This window comes from Quercus suber, unplaced genomic scaffold (assembly GCF_002906115.3).
Source record: "Quercus suber isolate HL8 unplaced genomic scaffold, Cork oak 2.0 scaffold_18, whole genome shotgun sequence".
NCBI lineage: Eukaryota > Viridiplantae > Streptophyta > Magnoliopsida > Fagales > Fagaceae > Quercus > Quercus suber.
Window position 1 is genome coordinate 1,571,573 of NW_027069483.1, and position 19,572 is coordinate 1,591,144.

The 19,572-nt window shown below is 34.0% G+C and overlaps 2 protein-coding genes across 2 annotated transcripts; both read left to right on the forward strand.

Annotated features, from left to right (window-relative positions):
* The first annotated feature begins 5,821 nt into the window (after window positions 1–5,821).
* On the forward strand, window positions 5,822–12,448 carry LOC112027087 (cell division protein FtsZ homolog 2-2, chloroplastic). The gene is made up of 8 exons (XM_024059758.2): window positions 5,822–6,025; window positions 6,460–7,225; window positions 7,633–7,932; window positions 8,955–9,045; window positions 10,364–10,488; window positions 11,260–11,352; window positions 11,857–11,922; window positions 12,031–12,448. The coding sequence occupies exons 2-8, from the start codon at window positions 6,575–6,577 to the stop codon at window positions 12,160–12,162; spliced, it is 1,458 nt and encodes a 485-aa protein (XP_023915526.2). The 5' UTR covers window positions 5,822–6,025; window positions 6,460–6,574; the 3' UTR covers window positions 12,163–12,448.
* Window positions 12,449–18,200: 5,752 nt separating this feature from the next.
* LOC136062395 (protein BIC1-like) lies at window positions 18,201–19,085 on the forward strand. Its single transcript, XM_065761390.1, has one exon. The coding sequence runs from the start codon at window positions 18,431–18,433 to the stop codon at window positions 18,920–18,922; it is 492 nt and encodes a 163-aa protein (XP_065617462.1). The 5' UTR covers window positions 18,201–18,430; the 3' UTR covers window positions 18,923–19,085.
* Window positions 19,086–19,572: the final 487 nt, after the last annotated feature.

Here is a 19,572-nt window from a genome sequence, read left to right on the forward strand (position 1 = left end):
GTGATTTACAATGTAAAAACTAACAAAGCTTTTATGTGAAGGTGTGAAAAATAACGGCAGACTAGTCTAGACAAGATAGACAAGGTTCTAGACAAGATAGACAAGGTTCCCCAAGCTTCCGTATAGGCCCGTGTGGCTGTGCCCCTGACCCACTCTATTGCCCACTTTCCAAATTACCAGGGAATGCACTTTTCTTTCTTTTGTTTTTTTTTTTTTTTAAATTGTTTGGACTCAAAGAAGTGCGCCTTTAAGTGAAGAAGATCGCGATGATGATGATGAAGAATACAAGGAAGGCGATTACATTCCTCTCTTCGCCAACAAAGCTTGTCCTTATCAAGGAGATCCATGGTAATCAATATTTTGATTTTGTTGAAGAAACAGTTTGGTTTCTTGAGAAAATAATCACAACAAAAGAAAATTATACACATTGAAGCCAAAAAAAGAATCACTTTTTGCCATTATGTTTGTATATTACTTTATCTTTTTTATTTTTGCACTTGCAGTGAGCCATATTCATATTTTGATTTTCCATTCTGCCCTCCTGAAGGTAAGAAAAACTTTCTTGGTTTGTGTCAAGATTTCTACTTTCTAGTCATAGAGATCATTCCTATGCACTTTCTAACCGAAATTTTCGATATATAGATCCAATACCCAACAGAAAGAAATCCTTTCAAGAACTTTTAGCAGGGGATTGCTATGTCAACACTCAGTATGAATTGAGGTTCAAGATGGGAACAACAAGGAAGCTCTTTTGTGAGAAAAATCTGACCAGAGAAGAAGTTGCGAAATTTAGGGACGCCATTGCAAATGAAACTATGTACGAGATGTACTATGATAACATTCGCTTGGAAGAGCAAGTTGGAGTTAATGCTTCGGATCTAGATTTCCCCCCAATTCAGTACCAAGTTGGACTTTATCTTATCAATCACCTGGACTTTCATATCCTTAACTTAGGAAACAAAGTGAAAGCTATATATGTTATGGGTCACTACGATTTTTCTGGAGAAATATCTAAGGATGCTGAAATCATAGTCAACTTCACGTGTTCTGTCTTCTGGGAAGATTTTGAATCCAAGCAAGAGAATCAAGACGAGGTCAGTGCCTAATGCTACTACAGCTTTCATCATTTGCATCTGGCTTGGGTTGCTTTGTGCAGTGATTGTGGCATTCACGTACCTTAGAAAGTATTTTACTCGGTATCACTCTATTGCTTATGTTGTATATTTCCATTCAAGCTGGACGTTGCAATGATGATTAAATCAACTTCTACTGCAGGAATTCTGCTGGTGATAACTGCTGGTGTCCTCGGTACTCGTCCCTACCTGGGGCCATTCTGGGTGTTGGAACTCAGCAGTTCATTATGTAAGCCATATCTACCATACGCTTGTAAATTCTGAATTCATTTTTTGGATACAAAGATGAATGTATGTACTAAAACATATCTGACGCAAACAATTGTCTTTTTCTAAGTCTACCAAAACTCTAGCATAACATGTGTTAGTTAAATAATTAAATTCACCCATTTTTGATAGTTTAAGCTTTTGAAAGAATCAGTAATTTAACAACGTGGATAACTGACAAGTACAAAACAACATGATTAACTTATGATTACAAAATTACACTCTAGGAATGGTTTGTTAGTGTCCCTAAAGGGGCCATCAAATGGTTTCTTTCATCCTAAACTGCACATTTCATTTTCATATATACTTTCAATTTGTCATAGGCACTAATTTTAAAATGTCATACTATCATAAATATAGTTCACTTAAGAATTCCATTTGCAGAATTTGCATCCTCTTCGTCTTGACATATACGGATCACCTATATCCCTGCGATCATGAGAGCCTGTTTATGTGGCTCATCATGAGTTATGTTCTCACATCATTGGTTTCTAGCCTTCTAGGTACAAGGCTGCTTCATTCCACTCTGGTTTCACACCACATGGACGGGTAATGGTTCTAATCTAAGGGTACTTTAAATTCAGTTACAAATGCTAGGGAATTAAAACTGCAATCATGTTAAAATTCATTAAGAAGAAAGGTTGTCATTAATGCAGACCATGTTTAAATTACAGTTTAAAGCTCAAACCATGTTGCAACATTTGAAAGTACAGTTTGAAGCCCAAATCATGTTTAAATTCATTCAGTTTTAGGATCAAATCATGCTTTTCTAGATTTTGTTCCTAATTTGATTAAAAATCAAATCTTTTCTTTCCATGAAGCAATATACTAATCTCTTTTCATCCAATATCTATCAACGTCTATCTACAATGCAGATCTGTGTTTCGTGGGGGATCAATAGCCATTTTCATGTTTGCATATGGCCTCTATTTCTATGCTAGAGCAAAAGCCAGAATTTCTCTGGGCCTGCTAGAGTTTCTGTGCTACAATGCTTGCCTATTCTACGCTGTCTTCTTGATACTTGGAACCATTGGCTTCTATGCTTCATCAGTAATTTTCCTATGCGTGGACCTACAACCAAAGATGCGCAACTAGAAAAATCGATTATTTCATATGTTGACCCAAAGAGAGAAAGCATCATTTTGGTTGTTTTCTTAGACTGATAGGCTTGAGGAGGCCTTAGTAACCATTTTTCAAGATTTTTCATTTTTGGTAGAAGAATTGAACACCATGGATTCAAAATCCATGACCTCACCCACAACTACATTGTTATTCATGGTCCAGAATTGGATGACTGGCGTTTACCAATCATGTTGCCAGTGGCGAAGCCACATTGAGACCGAAGGGGCCTTGGCCCCCCCAAAACTTTTCAAAGAGTTCCATGATTTAGGCTACACTGCAGTTCTGTGATTTACAATGTAAAAACTAACAAAGCTTCCATGTGAAGGTGTGAAAAATAATGGCAGACTAGACTAGACAAGATAGACAAGGTTCCCCAAGCTTCCATATAGGCACCTGTGTGGCTTTGCCCCTGACCCACTCTGTTACCCACTTTCCCAATTACCAGGAAATGCACTTTTCTTTTCTTTTGTTTTTTTTTTTTTTTTTTACTTTCCTTATAATATATTATTTGTTATTACAATAATCAATATTACACACACATATATATATCATATGGCATTATAAATGTACTTGATTAAAATATACTACTATATATAACATTTAATTTATTAATAAAATAATATAACATATTAACAAGTATTAGTTGTTGTTTATTAGATTTTTTTTATGGGTCGAAATTTCAATGATTGTTTATCTTTTATTTAGCAATCTTTAAATTATTAGTATTTTTCTTAGTATATCTTTTTAAATGTCAGTCATTTTAGTTAATGGGTGATAATTTGTTCTAATAAATCTAAGTTCATAGGTAAGTTTAGGACTATTGACACATTCTTGAAATGAATATTGATTATTAAACTGTATTATACATTACTATTTTAGATTTCATAAGCACAAAAATAAATAAATAAATAAATAATAGTTGTCTAATTTTATGTGTGGCACCCAAAAATAAATTTATGGCTCCGCCACTGCATGTTGCATTGCAAATACGCTCAGCATAGGTCACTTTTAGTTTTAGTAAGCTCAAGTTTAGGTAAAAAGAATTGCTTGAATCAATCCCTTTGTCACAAAATAACTGAAAGCAAGACTACATATTCGTTTATTTCATACAACCTGAACCCTCATTCAGGTATCACTGTATCAGTCCGTGTCATCTTGAAGAGATGCAGAGGATGGTGATCCTAGCGTCAATCTTGGACCTCTTGGACTTGCATGAGGTGTTCATCAGTTCATGGCATGGTGCCACAGTTAGTGGTGGCGCCCTGGCAATTGATGGCGGTTCTGGAAAGGGTCCCTTACAAAATAGCTTCTTGGTGTAGGGTAATGAAGACAGAAAATAATGAAAAGCCCAGCTTATAGTAATGGCAATGGAAGCAACATTACTATTTAGTCATAAATGATCATATAATGGTTTTGTAACAATTCAGTTCCTCTCAAAGTAGAGAATTCACCTTCCCTGGAAATTACAAGGAATTTGGAGGCATATTTTCCTCCTATTAGTTTTCCTTTTTAGTATTCAATTCCATTTTGATCAACATTAGTACCCTATAGCCAGACCAAAACAATAAATGAAAAACTGGAAGAATTAGAAGGGTAATTCCAGTTCCCGAACAGCACAAGCTCAATCAATGCAGGCATAAATGAAATTTGCAAAGGACAAATGCTTCCACCGACCACTGATCATGTAAGTTGCATATATATAAGCAAATGTTTACCAACTCTCAAGTGAACCCAGCCAATGAGGGGGTGAGGGATACGGCCAATTATCTACCTCTAATTTCTTAACATAGAAAATCGAAGATCCTAGTTTCTGTTTGCTTTACTTATCTAAAGGTACATGATTCATGCCTCAAAAAAATTGGGCTGAAACATGGAAGCATAACCCATGGATTCAATACTAGGTCAATACTAGATTTCAATTGGATTCTCAATTTTGCACCACGTGTCCTATCTAATTTTTTTTAATTTTTAAGGCAAGTGAATTATTAGGTACAACAACCAAAGAATCTAAGTCCAATTAAATTCTAAATTATATATATATATATATAATGAGAAATCATTACATATTTTAGAATTGTATGATTTAAAAAATGTGTAAGCTAATACCATATATAATTAGAATATCTTCTCAAAAAAAATTATAATTTAAACTATGTAATTGTAATTATTTTTAATTATACCCATGCATATGCACGAGTTACACACTAGTAAAGGATGATAAAATAAACTTATATATTTCATCAAATGAGTCGAAAAAACTATCAACCCAAACCTAACTTGACTCAATGCACAAAATAAAATTTCAACCCAACCCAAGGTGTTGGGTTGGATTAAGTATTGTTGGTTTTTGTTAGGTTTGTGGGTTAAATGCATTGGTACACTTCCTTAGGTGCTATGATGCTTCTAATGAATTAGCTAAGTGTGTGTTGTGTGGGTGTCTCCTAAGTTCATATTGGGCATATACTTGGTTCATCTAGGTTTTATAAATAACTCCTCAATTGTTACTAGACTAATCTTTTTGGGGTTTAGTGTAGATATGACTATCGTTTTCTCTTAAGTCATCAAAAGTGGTATTAAAGTCAACTTGGTAACACCGTGTAGGCTTGGCGACACTACCCACAACCCAATCCACAAAAAACCAACCCAAGGTGTCAAGTTGGTTTAGGTTGTGTTGGTTTTTATTATGTTGGTGGGTTAAATACACATGTACACTACCTTAGGTGCTATGATGCTTCAAATTGGAATTGAATTAATTGAATGCGTGTTTTGTGAATATACAATAGTTGTTATAAGCGCAGACATCAGCTTTTTTTTTAATTAAATTTAGGGAAAATGTAAAAAGACCCCTTGAAATTTGGGTCAATTGCAAACTGGCCTTTAAGCTATCAATTTTGTATTATTGATCTCTAAAGTTTAGGAATTGTACAATTTGAGTCCTCCATTTCTATTTTTGTTATTTGTAATTGACGAAAAATACTATGTAATGTGCACTTATTATTTCAAAAATGTTTTTTTTTTTTTATATTACAGTCACGCACACATCGTATGACCATTTTCAATTTATTATAATTAACAAAAATTAAGATAAAATTTAGGTAATTCATAAATCTTTGAAGTCAATAATATAAAATTGACAGCACAAATTTCAATTTGCATTTTGGCCTTAAATTTACCTAAGTTTTAGGGAGTATACTGTTTTTTGTGGTGTTCCTAAAATAACCTAAAAACAAAAGGCAAATTGCTAGTTTGGAACTTTGGCCCCTTCCCACAAGATTTTTTACATTTTCTATTAATATTATGATTATTATCAACAAAACCCAGGTAGAGAGAGAGAGAGTGAGAGAACAGAAGGAGAGAATCGTAGTAACTATTAATGCAAGGCCAAAACAGCTAAAACCCAATTCGACCACCCTCGACTCACCACCCAAATGCTTCCAGCAGATTCGCTCTTTCTATATCTTAGTACTCCTCGGCTTTCTCAGGTCTCTTCCTTCACAACCCAGGTGCCATTCTCTCTCTCTCTCTCTCTCTCTCTCTCGCTTCATTTTTTGGTCTAGTGGTGTTTCATTTTAGCATATTTGCTTCTCTCTTTGCTTTTGACCTTATGCTCAGACAGAATTTGGTAATTGTTGCTGTGTTGGCCACTAGTATTTTCATTATTTTGTGTGGAACACCTTGATGCTATGCTGTACTGTCTCTAGGGGTTTTGTTTTTGTTTTGTTTTGGTGAACTATAAACACATTAGCATTTTCTGGGTCTTGTGTTTTTGTGACTAATCTGCAATATATCATATGATTTTTGAGATTTTTTGTTGTTGAAGTTGTAAGTTGAACTCTTGTTAGGCCACTCACAAACAGATATAGACTATATGTTCTATAATGTGGCGTTCAAATTATTGCTAGGTACTGTTTTGATCATCTGGGTTTTTGTTTTACAGGTCTTGGAAGAGAGATTTTTTGTGAAATTTGAACTTTAGGATATTTGGAGGTCCAAGATTTGTTGATATAAATTAGCTTTTTATATTTGTGAGATTTGAGTATTGTGATTACAAAATGGCGACTTGTATGCCGACGAGTTTGATGCCTCCTAGTACTCGAAACCCAATGGGGGTATTAACTTTGCTTGGAGGGAGAGTGTCAATTGAGAATCACTTTGGGAGAGGTTGTTGTGTGACAATGTCTGAGGAGAAGAATGGGGTTTTGGGTGCTCGCCAAAAGTCATCCTTTCCTCAGTTTAAGTGTTCTGCCAACTCTCAGAGTGTTAGTCCATATCATAACAAAGATCCTTTTCTGCATCTACACCCTGAAGTCTCAATGCTCAGAGGGGATGGGAACAATATCGTGGATAACCCAAGAAAGGATACTTCAGGTGGAAATGTCACAGAGAGTTTAGGAGATACATCTAGTCCAAATAATTACAATGATGCTAAGATCAAAGTTATTGGAATTGGAGGTGGTGGATCGAATGCAGTCAACCGTATGATAGAGAGTGCGATGAAGGGTGTGGAATTCTGGATTGTCAACACGGATATTCAGGCCATGAGGATGTCTCCTGTATTTCCTGAGAACCGTCTGCAAATTGGTCAAGAGCTTACGAGGGGTCTTGGTGCTGGTGGGAATCCAGAGATTGGCATGAATGCTGCGAAAGAAAGCAAAGAATCAATTGAAGAGGCACTTTATGGAGCAGATATGGTCTTTGTTACGGTAGGTTCAACTTCTCTTCAGCCATTGTGACTTTCCAGAGAAAATGTTCTACGTTGTTGCGTTGTTGTTGATGTTTTCTGACTATGAGAACATTATGTATTTTTATTAGGGGAGATAGTATTCTTCACATACCGTGATTGGGTCATCTTGAGGGCTTGCCCAGAATGATATTAGATAGAGTGGCTTTATCTTCTCATCAACAATGAGTATCATTATGCCTGTGTAAAAGGACTGATTTTTCTGTCAAATACTTTCTTTCTTTTTACACTCTTCTCCTGCCAAGTGGCTGTGATACCCTACCAATTTCACATTCTATTACTTGCCTAAAACAATATTAGCAGCTCTATGTTGTTTGAGCAGTGTTTTTATCTTCCTCTTATTAGGACTCTAAACTTCTATATGTGCAGGCTGGAATGGGCGGAGGAACTGGCACTGGTGGAGCTCCTGTAATTGCTGGGGTTGCAAAGTCAATGGGCATATTGACTGTTGGTATTGTCACAACCCCTTTCTCTTTTGAGGGGCGAAGGAGGGCAGTTCAAGCCCAGGAAGGAATTGCAGCTTTAAGAGACAATGTTGATACACTGATAGTCATTCCAAATGACAAATTATTAACTGCAGTTTCCCAGTCTACCCCAGTAACAGAAGCATTTAACCTTGCTGATGATATCCTTCGTCAAGGTGTTCGTGGTATCTCTGACATAATTATGGTACGAGATGCCTAAAGAACCTGTAATATGTACTTCATATTGTTTCCATTTCATGGTTAAAGAACAATGATAGTAAATAAATAAACGAAGGAATGAAAGAAAAAAGAACGAAAGGGGCTAATACTTGATATGTTATTAACTTTCTTTGTCTTCTCATAGACCACAATAGTGTTTGCTGATACCTTACAATTTTATTCATAATCATAGAGAATGGTGGAAAGACTAGGAAATGTATGTTAGCATTCTCTATAGAAGCTTACTAAATTCTGATAGTATCTATGCTTCAAAATATGGTTATTTCTATTACTGTTAGACAAAAAGCATTTTACCAAAGTGTATCACCATATTGTATTAGATAACAAGATGCAGTTTCATGTTACTGATATACTGCTATGAAAATTTAGAACCTTTAACCTATGGACATTGAAACTCCTTGATGTGCATAAACTGCTATAAATGTGCACATAGATGAGGTGAAAAAGAATACACATGGCTGACCTTGATTGGTTTGTGGAGGAACTATAGCCGACCCAAACTTTTGGGACTAAGGCTTGGTTGTTGTTGTTGTATTGCAAAATTCTGATAGTATCTATGCTTCAAAATATGGTTATTTCTATTACTGTTAGACAAAAAGCATTTTACCAAAGTGTATCACCATATTGTATTAGATAACAAGATGCAGTTTCATGTTACTGATATACTGCTATGAAAATTTAGAACCTTTAACCTATGGACATTGAAACTCCTTGATGTGCATAAACTGCTATAAATGTGCACATAGATGAGGTGAAAAAGAATACACATGGCTGACCTTGATTGGTTTGTGGAGGAACTATAGCCGACCCAAACTTTTGGGACTAAGGCTTGGTTGTTGTTGTTGTATTGCATTGATAAGTGATATCTCTGATACATCATTAATTTTCTAGGTAAACAGAGGGGATAACTCTTGCTATTTAAATCTTTTTCTGTTTCTTAGAGTTATGATTAGCGCTCTAATTGGTGGTGAGTCACTTTAATTGCAGATACCAGGACTAGTAAATGTAGACTTTGCTGATGTGCGAGCTATAATGGCAAATGCAGGTTCTTCATTGATGGGAATAGGAACTGCAACTGGTAATTTCAAGCTATTTCTTTGAAGAGTGTTTAGAATTCTGATTTCTTTTAAGGGCTATAATCATTAGTTAAAAATAATGTTTTCCTGAACCAGATTTACTGTTTTGCCTCTCCAATTTAGTGTTTTCTATTAACTTTTATGTTTTAAAATGGATTCCTCATAAGTGATATGAATAATCTCAAGAACGATTCTCAATATTTTTGTTTTAATCCAACTGTAGTTATTTTTGAGAAGGGAATGTGATACGCATTGTTGTTCGGGATGGATTTGAGCTTTTCTCAGGCTTGATTCTTGCCTAAGCCTAAGAATAAAATTTAAAAAAGGAATAGTAGAGTCTAGAAGACACAAGCTGATGCTCTGGGCAATTAATGTTTTCAAATTCGGAAGATTAGTAAGTCCAATTCACTATGTGGTTGTATTTTACTGGAATTTGAACTTAATCTAGAAGGAGGCTTAGGTTCCCTAGTATCTTTTTTTCCCCCTCTTAATCAATGCAAACATGTCGCTAAGTCAATTTTGCCACAATACTGGTGTCTGGTGCACATTCCTATTTCCAGAAAAGTGAAACTAGTGAAATGAATAATGCCTCCCTCATCTAGCATTATTTTGGATTCTTTGTGAAGATGGACTCATTACAACAATTGTTGGAAAATAAAAATACAGAAACTAAACCCTTTCTACCCGGGTGTCCCAGACCTTATGCAGAAAACAATCCAACTGTGAGTTGCGTGTTGTAAGTGGTGGTTCTATTTATAACTACACTTATCTTCTTAAAATTTGGACGAAACTTGAATGGGAGGGCTGCATAGATGACTTAGTTATCAAATTCAGCTTATGTAGTTGTCAAGTATGAAAGGTAATATGCATTCCAACTGTGGGTTTGGAAAAATAGCTACTAGTGCATTAAAGTCCGATGATTATAGGTCTTGAAAAGGAATCAAGGTTGTTTAGCAGTTTTTGCACTAGATGCAGTTTGATCTTCAGACACACATGCAAGCACAAGGTAAAGTTTCTAGATAATTTTTTTTTTTTTTTTTTTTTTTTGATAAGTAAAGTTTCTAGATATAATTGTTGCTACATTTACATTTTGGTATACGAAAATGTTATGTTTAAGCAGACCTGGATGAAAAAAGATTGGTCAGTCCAGGTCATATATTGGTTCTGTCATGATGCTTAGCTTAGCCTGTCATGCTATTGGCAGTTCATTGCCAGAAGTTACCTTTTCATCGAGCTTTGTATAGCAGAATTCTTGGAATACTCTCATCAAGTGCACATGTAAAACACTAAAAAATTTGTTTGGTGTTTGTTTCTGTGTAGGGAAGACCAGGGCAAGAGATGCTGCATTAAATGCCATACAATCACCTTTACTAGATATTGGCATAGAGAGGGCTACTGGAATTGTGTGGAATATAACAGGCGGAAGTGATTTGACCTTATTTGAGGTACCTTTCTCTACAGGAGGACTTGTCCTGTGTCCTTGTCTTTCTCTTTGCCTCAAACTTTCTTTGGCATCTTCTGAATGTAATCCCATGTGCATGAGAGTCAATGTCATGTTGGTAACAGCAACATCTAATATATTGCTGCCTAGCTAAAATTTACCGTGCTAGCAATTCTTAGAAAGAAGTTCTTTATGGAGTGTAGGTAGGAATGGTTGTAAGAGGTGCATTGCACCTAATGCTACTCACTTAAGCAATTTATTTTTTTGGGTGAAACTTAAGCAATTATTTCAACAGCCATGTCCTGATTTATTTTATTTTTTTTTAAGGATCTATCATATAAAACTCGTCAAATTGTATACTCATATTGTCATTGAGTTAAATTTGTTGGAAATTTGTGGTGTTGCTCTTGTGTTTTATCTTTTTCCATTGTTAAATTTTCTATTCCTTTACAAATTAGGCAAAGGTTGTGTGAAGTACTCGGGCCATTAAAATAAAATTTCATTGTTTTTTAAATTTTAATCTGTTGGAGAGATCTTGTAACCTCATTGTTAATATCTTGCCTCAGAGGCAACTAGATAATGCATGTATAGTTGAAGGAAATTAAACTCACTTTTATTTTTCCTTAAAATTGTCGGAGTTGTGTTGATCTTCTCTAGAGAATTACTTGGTTGAGATTTGTCTTGAAGTGCGTATTAATTTTGAAATTCCACTATAAGCTTTATTACAGATAAATCTGTCTTTTTCTCTTCAATTTCCATGTGGGTATTGTCACAGGTAAATGCTGCAGCAGAGGTTATTTATGACCTAGTGGACCCAACTGCCAATTTGATTTTTGGAGCAGTGATAGATCCATCACTTAGTGGTCAAGTAAGTTACTGCTTATCCTAACATAAGCAGGGTAAACTTTTGTTCCTCTGGACATATCCACAACAGTCTACACCCATCATCTGAATGTGCCATTAATATTGGATGCAAAATTTTCATTGTTATTTAAGAAAAAAAAAAAAAAAACTATCATGTTTAGGTAATTTAGTATATGGTGGTATTGCTAAGCCATGTCATTTTGTAAATCAAATCAAATGCTTTTCCTATGTGTATTTGTTGCAATTCTGTTTGCCAGGGAAAATTGTCTGCTCTCTTGTAAGGGAATGTGTGAGTTGCTTATCTGCACGCTGAGGTCTTTTTCTACACCTCTAGTATTTTGCATGTTAGGTAAAATGTACCGCAGAAATGAAGTGTCATGACTATACCTGTCCTGCATAGGCTAGTTTTTCCATTTGAAACTTTACCCTACCATATTCCTGTGACCTGAATCTGAACTTTTTTGTATCTGGTGAATGATGGACTTTAATTTTTTGATTCCTTATTCAGGTCAGTATAACGCTAATTGCTACTGGATTTAAACGCCAAGAAGAAAGTGAAGGGAGGCCCCTCCAGGTACTGCTTCTCCTTCTCTGTCTCTCTCTGTCTGTCTGTCTGTCTCTCTCTCTCTCTCTCTCTCTCTCTCACATTTTATCAATTCTTCTCTGTTGTGTCAATTGGCAGGCTAGTCAGCTAGCACAAGGAGATGTCGGCCTTGGGTTTAATCGGCGACCTCCCTCTTTCACTGACAGCAGTTCAGTGGAAATTCCAGACTTCTTAAAGAAGAAAGGACGCTCACGCTATCCAAGAGTTTAGGAGTCCCATAAAACACTTCTTCCCTTTCACATCCCTTCTCAGGGATTAAAAGTACACCTTAGTAGGTACTAGAAAATCTTTGTGCTTGTTTTTTGGTGGTTTCTTGCTCCGAGAAAGGATAACATATTCTTGTTTGATTAATAGCTAAAAATAGTTGAGTTTCTTTCATGCATAAGTTGAAGATTTTCTGTTAATAAATGGCTTGTACAGAGTGCACCTACTTGAAAGGAGATAAATCGAAGTAGAAGTATTAATGGTTGAATGAAAGATTTTGGTTTTATAGTTTTATTGGGAATCATAGAACACCCTGTATCAGATTTTGACATTTAAGTTTTGCATATTTAATTTTTCATTATGTTAGGGAAGCCAAAGCCACATATATTCCTAGAAAACTCTTCTATCACTATTCAATTGCAATTATCTAACGAAGGATACTACAAAAGCAATGACATGAAAACAGATATTCCAGTTTGCGTTTCATGTGGAGCAGAACTCCAGCACAAAGGTAAAACAAGAGGCAGCATGATTAACTTGTTTGGTTTGGATGTATTTTTTATTGGAAATCTGAGTGATTTTTTAATCATAGTTAGAGCAACCAAAGCGTGAAAGAGCACTGTTCTAATTCCGGCATGTTGTTTATTGGACCGGTAAACAGTTTACAATCCATCTATAGCTATAAAATTTATCTGGGGCGATTGAAGTTATAATAATATACAAGAAAATAAGTAAACAGTTACCCAAGAAATTGGTTACTAGATTGTAAGATAATCTTTGATAAAGCATGTGGTAATGACCTACGTACCTTATTGGCAATAAGGAATTTAGCTTAGCAATCATGGTTTCCATTAGTATGCTTCTGTCCTTTCACCCAGTTGTGCCATAAAAGGAAGCCACTCTTGACGCTCCTATTGAATCCCCTGTAACTATTCGCCAGTTTAAGTTACCCATGCATGGCTTTGTTCTCAGCTATTTTCATAGTAGGAGCCCTTTGTGATTTATATTTTATCATCTTCACGATTGCAATAACTGAAGCAAAGTCATAACCTAATTCTCAGTGTGTTCGCAGCAACAATCTTTTCAGGAGTCCTTCCCCACCTCATAGTATAAACAAGATATTCCTCACAATCCTGTCCAGAATTATTCTCATAGATTTTGTTTTATGCTTATTAGATAGATAGTCAAGTGACTCAAGTCATAGTAATCAGTCTCACGTCATTTGCCTGTCTTGCTTTCTCTCAAACCCTAAAGCAATTACTTGCTAACTACAAGTTTTGAGACTTTTGACCAGTCATCTTATTGGCCTCCTTTCACTATTTATTACAACTATTTTTATTTTGTGAATAATAATAAAAATAATAATGATGATGATCATAAAGGTGAGGGATCAATTCAGAATGGTGCATATTTTAATTCCCAAATTAAGTAATGCTTACAAAACCAAAGTGATAAGAAGTGGAGTGGAAAATGGAACTTTACACTTCTCATCCAAGTGCCATCTCATGGGGTAAGGGTCTTGTAACTTAATTAGCACCTCCTCATACATAGTGCGTGAAAGTCTAGAGGAAAAAGATTTGAACTACAGGAACAAGACACTTCTACAAAATGGTGGAATATGTTGTTATCCCTGACAATAATCTGTTGTTACCAATTACCTTCGAAATGTACTTGATTGCAGAAAGGTGTTGACTGACATGGACCAAAATAAATGGACTAAAGTGGACCAAAATACAAAATGGACCGAATCAGAGCAAAGTAGACCGAATTGGATCAAATTGTACCAAAATGAAATTTGAGACCCAACATAATTAAATTTAGGACAAACTTAGTTATAAACTAAGGCTATAACTCATAGACCAAATTGGACCAAAGTGGACCAAAACAGGGGCGGCTCCACATTGAAGGCAAGGTGGCCACAAAACCACCCTAGCCTGGAAAAAAATAATTATTATATATAAATTTTAAAAGTTTTATGACTTTTTTAAGCTTAAAAAAATTGTGATCACCCTAAATTATTTTAGGCCCAACATAATTAAATTTTGGACAAACTTGGTTATAAACTAAGGCTATAACTCAACTCAATATTTTTTTTATTGGATGTGAATTTTGACAAATTCACCATTGAATTACATTTTCTTCTTATATCACTTTCACACTTGCAAAATTTCAAGAAAGTCAAAGATCAACAGTAATGTGATCAATCAAATGTTTAAATTTCAAGTTTTTGTAGTCTAAAAGTATACACAAAAAATAAGTTTATGGATCGAATAGTAAATAACATCCGATTGACATGAAATGCGTTTTAAGAATATAAAGAACATGCAATTCAATTGTTAGATTTTCAAAATATGTAATCATATTAATTTGTTTAGTGAGAGTTGTAACCTTAGGCTACAAGTCTACAACTAAGTTTGTAGCCAAACTTTGTCCATAAATTTTGGTCCACTTCACAATATATTAAGCCCTTACAAACAAACAAAAAAGCCTGAGAAAATTTTTATTGAACTAAAATTTTGAAAGAGATGAGGTTTACAGCATTGATAATGAGACCATCATGCAAAGATTTCAAAAAAAAATTAAAAAAGAAAAAACTTGTAGAATAAAATTGTAAAACTTTATGCATTTACATGTGTGTGTGTGTGTGTGTGTGTTTTTTTTTTTTTTTAGTCAACGTATGGAGTTCTGTTTTTATTAGATTTTGTATAGTTTAAGTTTCTTAATGGTTACCTTGAAAAAAAATTCTGTAAACCGTCATTGGATCAAAATACTACACTGATGTGGCTCTAGAGGAACAATGCAACAAACAACAAATATTTCACTTTAGTTTTTAAATATTAATATTATATTATAGTATTATGTGTTGGTATTGAGGGAAAATCTAATCTACCAACAAGTCTAATGTGGACTACTGCATAAGGTTTATTGTTATAAGAGGTCCATACTCCTCTAGGATCTAGATGTGTCTTTTGTAACCATAGTAGGTACTAAGTATATGTTTGGATTGCACCGAAAACAGTAGATATGTGTGTCTGCATTTTTTTGTGTGGGTCCTGTGCACTGTATACAAGACCCGTAAGTACGGATTTCAGCAAATTTTTCTTTAAAACTGAGTCTTACGGCACTATTCACACATTTAAAAATTATTTTGTTATAATGTTTTCAGTTTTTAATTTTCAACAATAAACAATATCCAAAGAGACCCTAATAAAGCTCGATATGCAGAAAGATTTTAAGGTACAATGAAATCGGAGCATTGTACCACAATATTGAGACGCGACGTGGTTTCATGCGTGAAAGAGATAAAAAAAAAACATGCCCATGTGGACCGCGTGCTTTTCCATTTGGAGTGGGATCACCTTGTCTTAAGAACTCAACTTCACCTAGCTTGGACTAATTCAGATTGCGTGTAAATGCAATACTTACATATTGGACGAATTCTGTCCATTCAGATCAGCCATCCCAACTGAAAACCTAAAAAGAAAGGTTTTTCTAAAAAAAACATTAAGTTAATTAAAAAAAAAAAAAAAGCAATCAAGGTGTAAATTTTTTAAATTAAGTTTTTTTTCACCACTATCCACAAGTATTACACCGGCTGCAATCATTTCATCTTAGAAATTGCACCTTATCTTAGTCCACTTTGGACAAGGGAGTATTTTCCAGTTACGTATTTATGAGATTAATTATATGTATTATGGGTTTCTCAACAGAAAAAGGCTATATGTATTATGGTTTTTAAAACTGTGATGGTTAAAGAATCGAAATTTAGTCTGATTTCTGATTTTTATTTAACCGATCGATTTAGTACTCAATTTTTGTTGAACTGTCCAGTTCAATTTTTAAAACAGTGCTTAATTAGTATCACTTGGGGGTGGAATGACAGTGTTCAAAATCTAATTCTCTAAGGTTTGTTTGCGAATTGCTTATTTTGTTAAAATTAAAAACTTTTTACTAAAAATATTATAAATAAAAATAAAAGTTAGTTAAAATAATACAATAATAATGTTTATAAATAGTATCAAAGAGTGCAATGAAACCAATAAATAATAATAAAAATAAACTAAATAATAAAATAAGATAACAAAATTAAACCATGCCAAATACACTTAGTTTGTGTACGGCTTTTTTTTTTTTTTATTATTAATCAACCAATTAAAGGTGCTTTTTGTCCTTTTAGTTTTATTATTTATATTATTTGTCACCTCAACCCCAAATGGCCAAGAATCTCTCTATTTTTGTAAAAAGAATCTCTCTATTTTATTTGCGTATGGCCTTTTTTTTTTTTTTTTTTTTAAAATTAAAAAAAAAAAAAAAAGCAATCAAGGAGTAAATTTTTTAAATTAAGTTTTTTTTCACCACTATCCACAAGTATTACACCGGCTGCAATCATTTCATCTTAGAAATTGCACCTTATCTTAGTCCACTTTGGACAAGGGAGTATTTTCCAGTTACGTATTTATGAGATTAATTATATGTATTATGGGTTTCTCAACAGAAAAAGGCTATATGTATTATGGTTTTTAAAACTGTGATGGTTAAAGAATCGAAATTTAGTCTGATTTCTGATTTTTATTTAACCGATCAATTTAGTACTCAATTTTTATTGAACTGTCCAGTTCAATTTTTAAAACAGTGCTTAATTAGTATCACTTGGAGGTGGAATGACAGTGTTCAAAATCTAATTCTATCAAGTTTGTTTGTAATTTGCTTATTTTGTTGAAATTGAAAATTTTTTACTGAAAATATTATAAATAAAGGTAAAAATTAGTTAAAATAATACAATAGTGGTGTCTATGAATAGCATCAAAGAGTGCAATAAAACCGATAAATAGTAATAAAAATAAACTGAATAGTAAAATAAAATAGCAAAATTAAACCATGTCAAACACACTTAATTTGCGTAGGACTTTTTTTTTTTAATCAACCAATTAAAGGTGCTTTTTGTCCTTTTAGTTTTATTATTTATATTATTTGTCATCTCAACCCCTAATGGCCAAGAATCTCTCTATTTTATTTGCGTATGGCCTCTTCTTCTTCTTTTTTCTTTTTTTTTTTCTTTTTTTAAATCAACCAATTATTGGTGCTTTTTGTCCTTTTAGTTTTATTTTCTATATCATTTGTCATCTCAACCCCTAATGACCGTGTACGACAAGAAGAGGACTGTCCTCGTATCGTGATCACATGCGCGATATAGATACGCTTGAGTAATGAGTAAATTTTATAAGCATAAAGAAATTGTGACTCTTTTTTTTTTCCTTACTTGTTGAGATGGGAATTGATAAATGACAAATTTTACATGCACTTTCATACCATTTTAACTATACATTAACTATAACTTATTACCACAGTACTTATGGAAAATAAATATGAATTTTATTCTTGTCTATGATCATTATATACACACACTTGAGAGTGCAATAGATCATGCACATATGTATTTATGTTTATAGGTGGCAGAGGACTAGGTTAAAGAATGATTTATTATTTTATGTAATGGTTACATGTAATATCTCTTTCACATGAAAAAGACTATGTGTATGAAATCTACTCTCAAATAAAAGAATATATAAGTGTTACACAAAATACACCCTCCCATGTGAGAAGGAGTTTTATATTTAAGAAAATGTCACATAATAAAGTATGAGCAAACATGAAAATAAGAAAATAAGAAAGAAAGTATCAAAGGATAAAGGGTGGTCTGAGTCCCAAACTAAAATAAATGGTGTAATTGTGTGTGTTAGGTGTACATCAGAATATCTCTTAGACCTCCCAATCCAGTCTCAATCTCATTAAATAAAAACAGAATTCCATATTATTTTCTTTTGGTTTCAATAATCTCCCCCTCAAATCGAAACCTGCAACCCTATTGGTTCAAACCCAAAAATCAGACAATTTGCCCTAAAATCAACATCAACTTCACAATCCTCCAAAAATCCATCCAAGGAATCACCCCCACTTCCATGAAACCTCGCATTTTCCTTTTTCCTTTTTGCATTATATATCATATTTGAACCAAACCACACAAATTGGAATCCATTCTCAAACAAGACACGTACTCTTGTCACTTACCATACAAAAAGAAACCACTTGTGAATGACGTGGAAAATGACTCCCCACCCACTCTCTTTGCTTTATTCCCACACATAAATCCCCCATGTAATCTTTCAACAAAAAGTTAGCAATAGAGAGAGAAGCAAAATTGAACAAGAAGAAGAAGAAGAGGAAGAAGAACCATTTCCCATTCTCATTGCATGAGAAAAAACCCCCCACCAAAATGGATAACCAAAATTCAGCTGAATTCCATTGCCATATTCCTTCTCAACCACTAGAGTCCAAGAAAATCGATCGCCCTTATTATAACAATGAAACTGAACAAGAAAGCCCTTCCTATGATAATGATGGTGATGATAACAAGGTTACACAAGGCTCATCTTCAAAAACCAGTCACTTTGACAACAAGGAAACTGCATTGCAAGGCCTGCCTTCGAGTCTAGTAGATGTTGGCAAAGAACAGAAGAGCTCTATGGCCATGGCCATGCCAGAAGATAGTGCACGTGAGAGGCTGAAGAGGCATAGAGTTGAGGTGGCTGGTCAGGTTTGGATTCCAGATATATGGGGTCAGGAAGAGCTTTTGAAGGATTGGATAGATTGTTCTGCTTTTGATGCTTCTTTAGTCCCTAATGGAATCATGTCAGCTCGTGCAGCTTTGGCTGATGAGGGAAGGAGAGCAACTTCTAGCGGAATAAGAATAGAAAACAGTTGTTGAATTTTTTTTGTTTTTGTAAGATGTTTTATCATTATTGTTTTCAATCACAGTTACGCACGTATCTTAATCTTTTTTGATACTGAAGAAAACATATGTGAATGGTTTCCTGGCTTTGAGTTTGAGGTTCATAGATTGCAGCAAAATATTGGTGATTTTCCTTGTTCTTCTTCCTGTTCTCTAGGTCTAGGTGTGATTCTACAAATAAGACTTTTAATTATTGGGAAAAAAAAAACCATAATAAATAGAAACTTCTGATTTTTTTTGCTTTTTGATATTCGTTTTGAAAGAAAATGATTTGGATTTTTTGAATCTGTAGTTTAAATTATGACTTGAGATCTAGCGCGAAATGATAGATTTTTTTTATTCTTTTATAAAGAAATTTATGAAGAGATCTAAATTTTATTAATATGTGAATTTGAAATAAAATTCCGGAATATCATGTGTTTTTCTTAGGGAAAAATCCAAAAGTTATATCATTGTGTTGTTAAATTTATATCAAGCAAAAGAATCTGCGTTTTCTTTACCATATATGCAATTCCATAATATTATAACTGTTTTCCTTTGATCAAAATCTCCAAAAATTATCATATGTTGGTTAAATTTATATTGGATTTACTTGATAAATCCAGGAGTTTCAATTCTGCAAATCC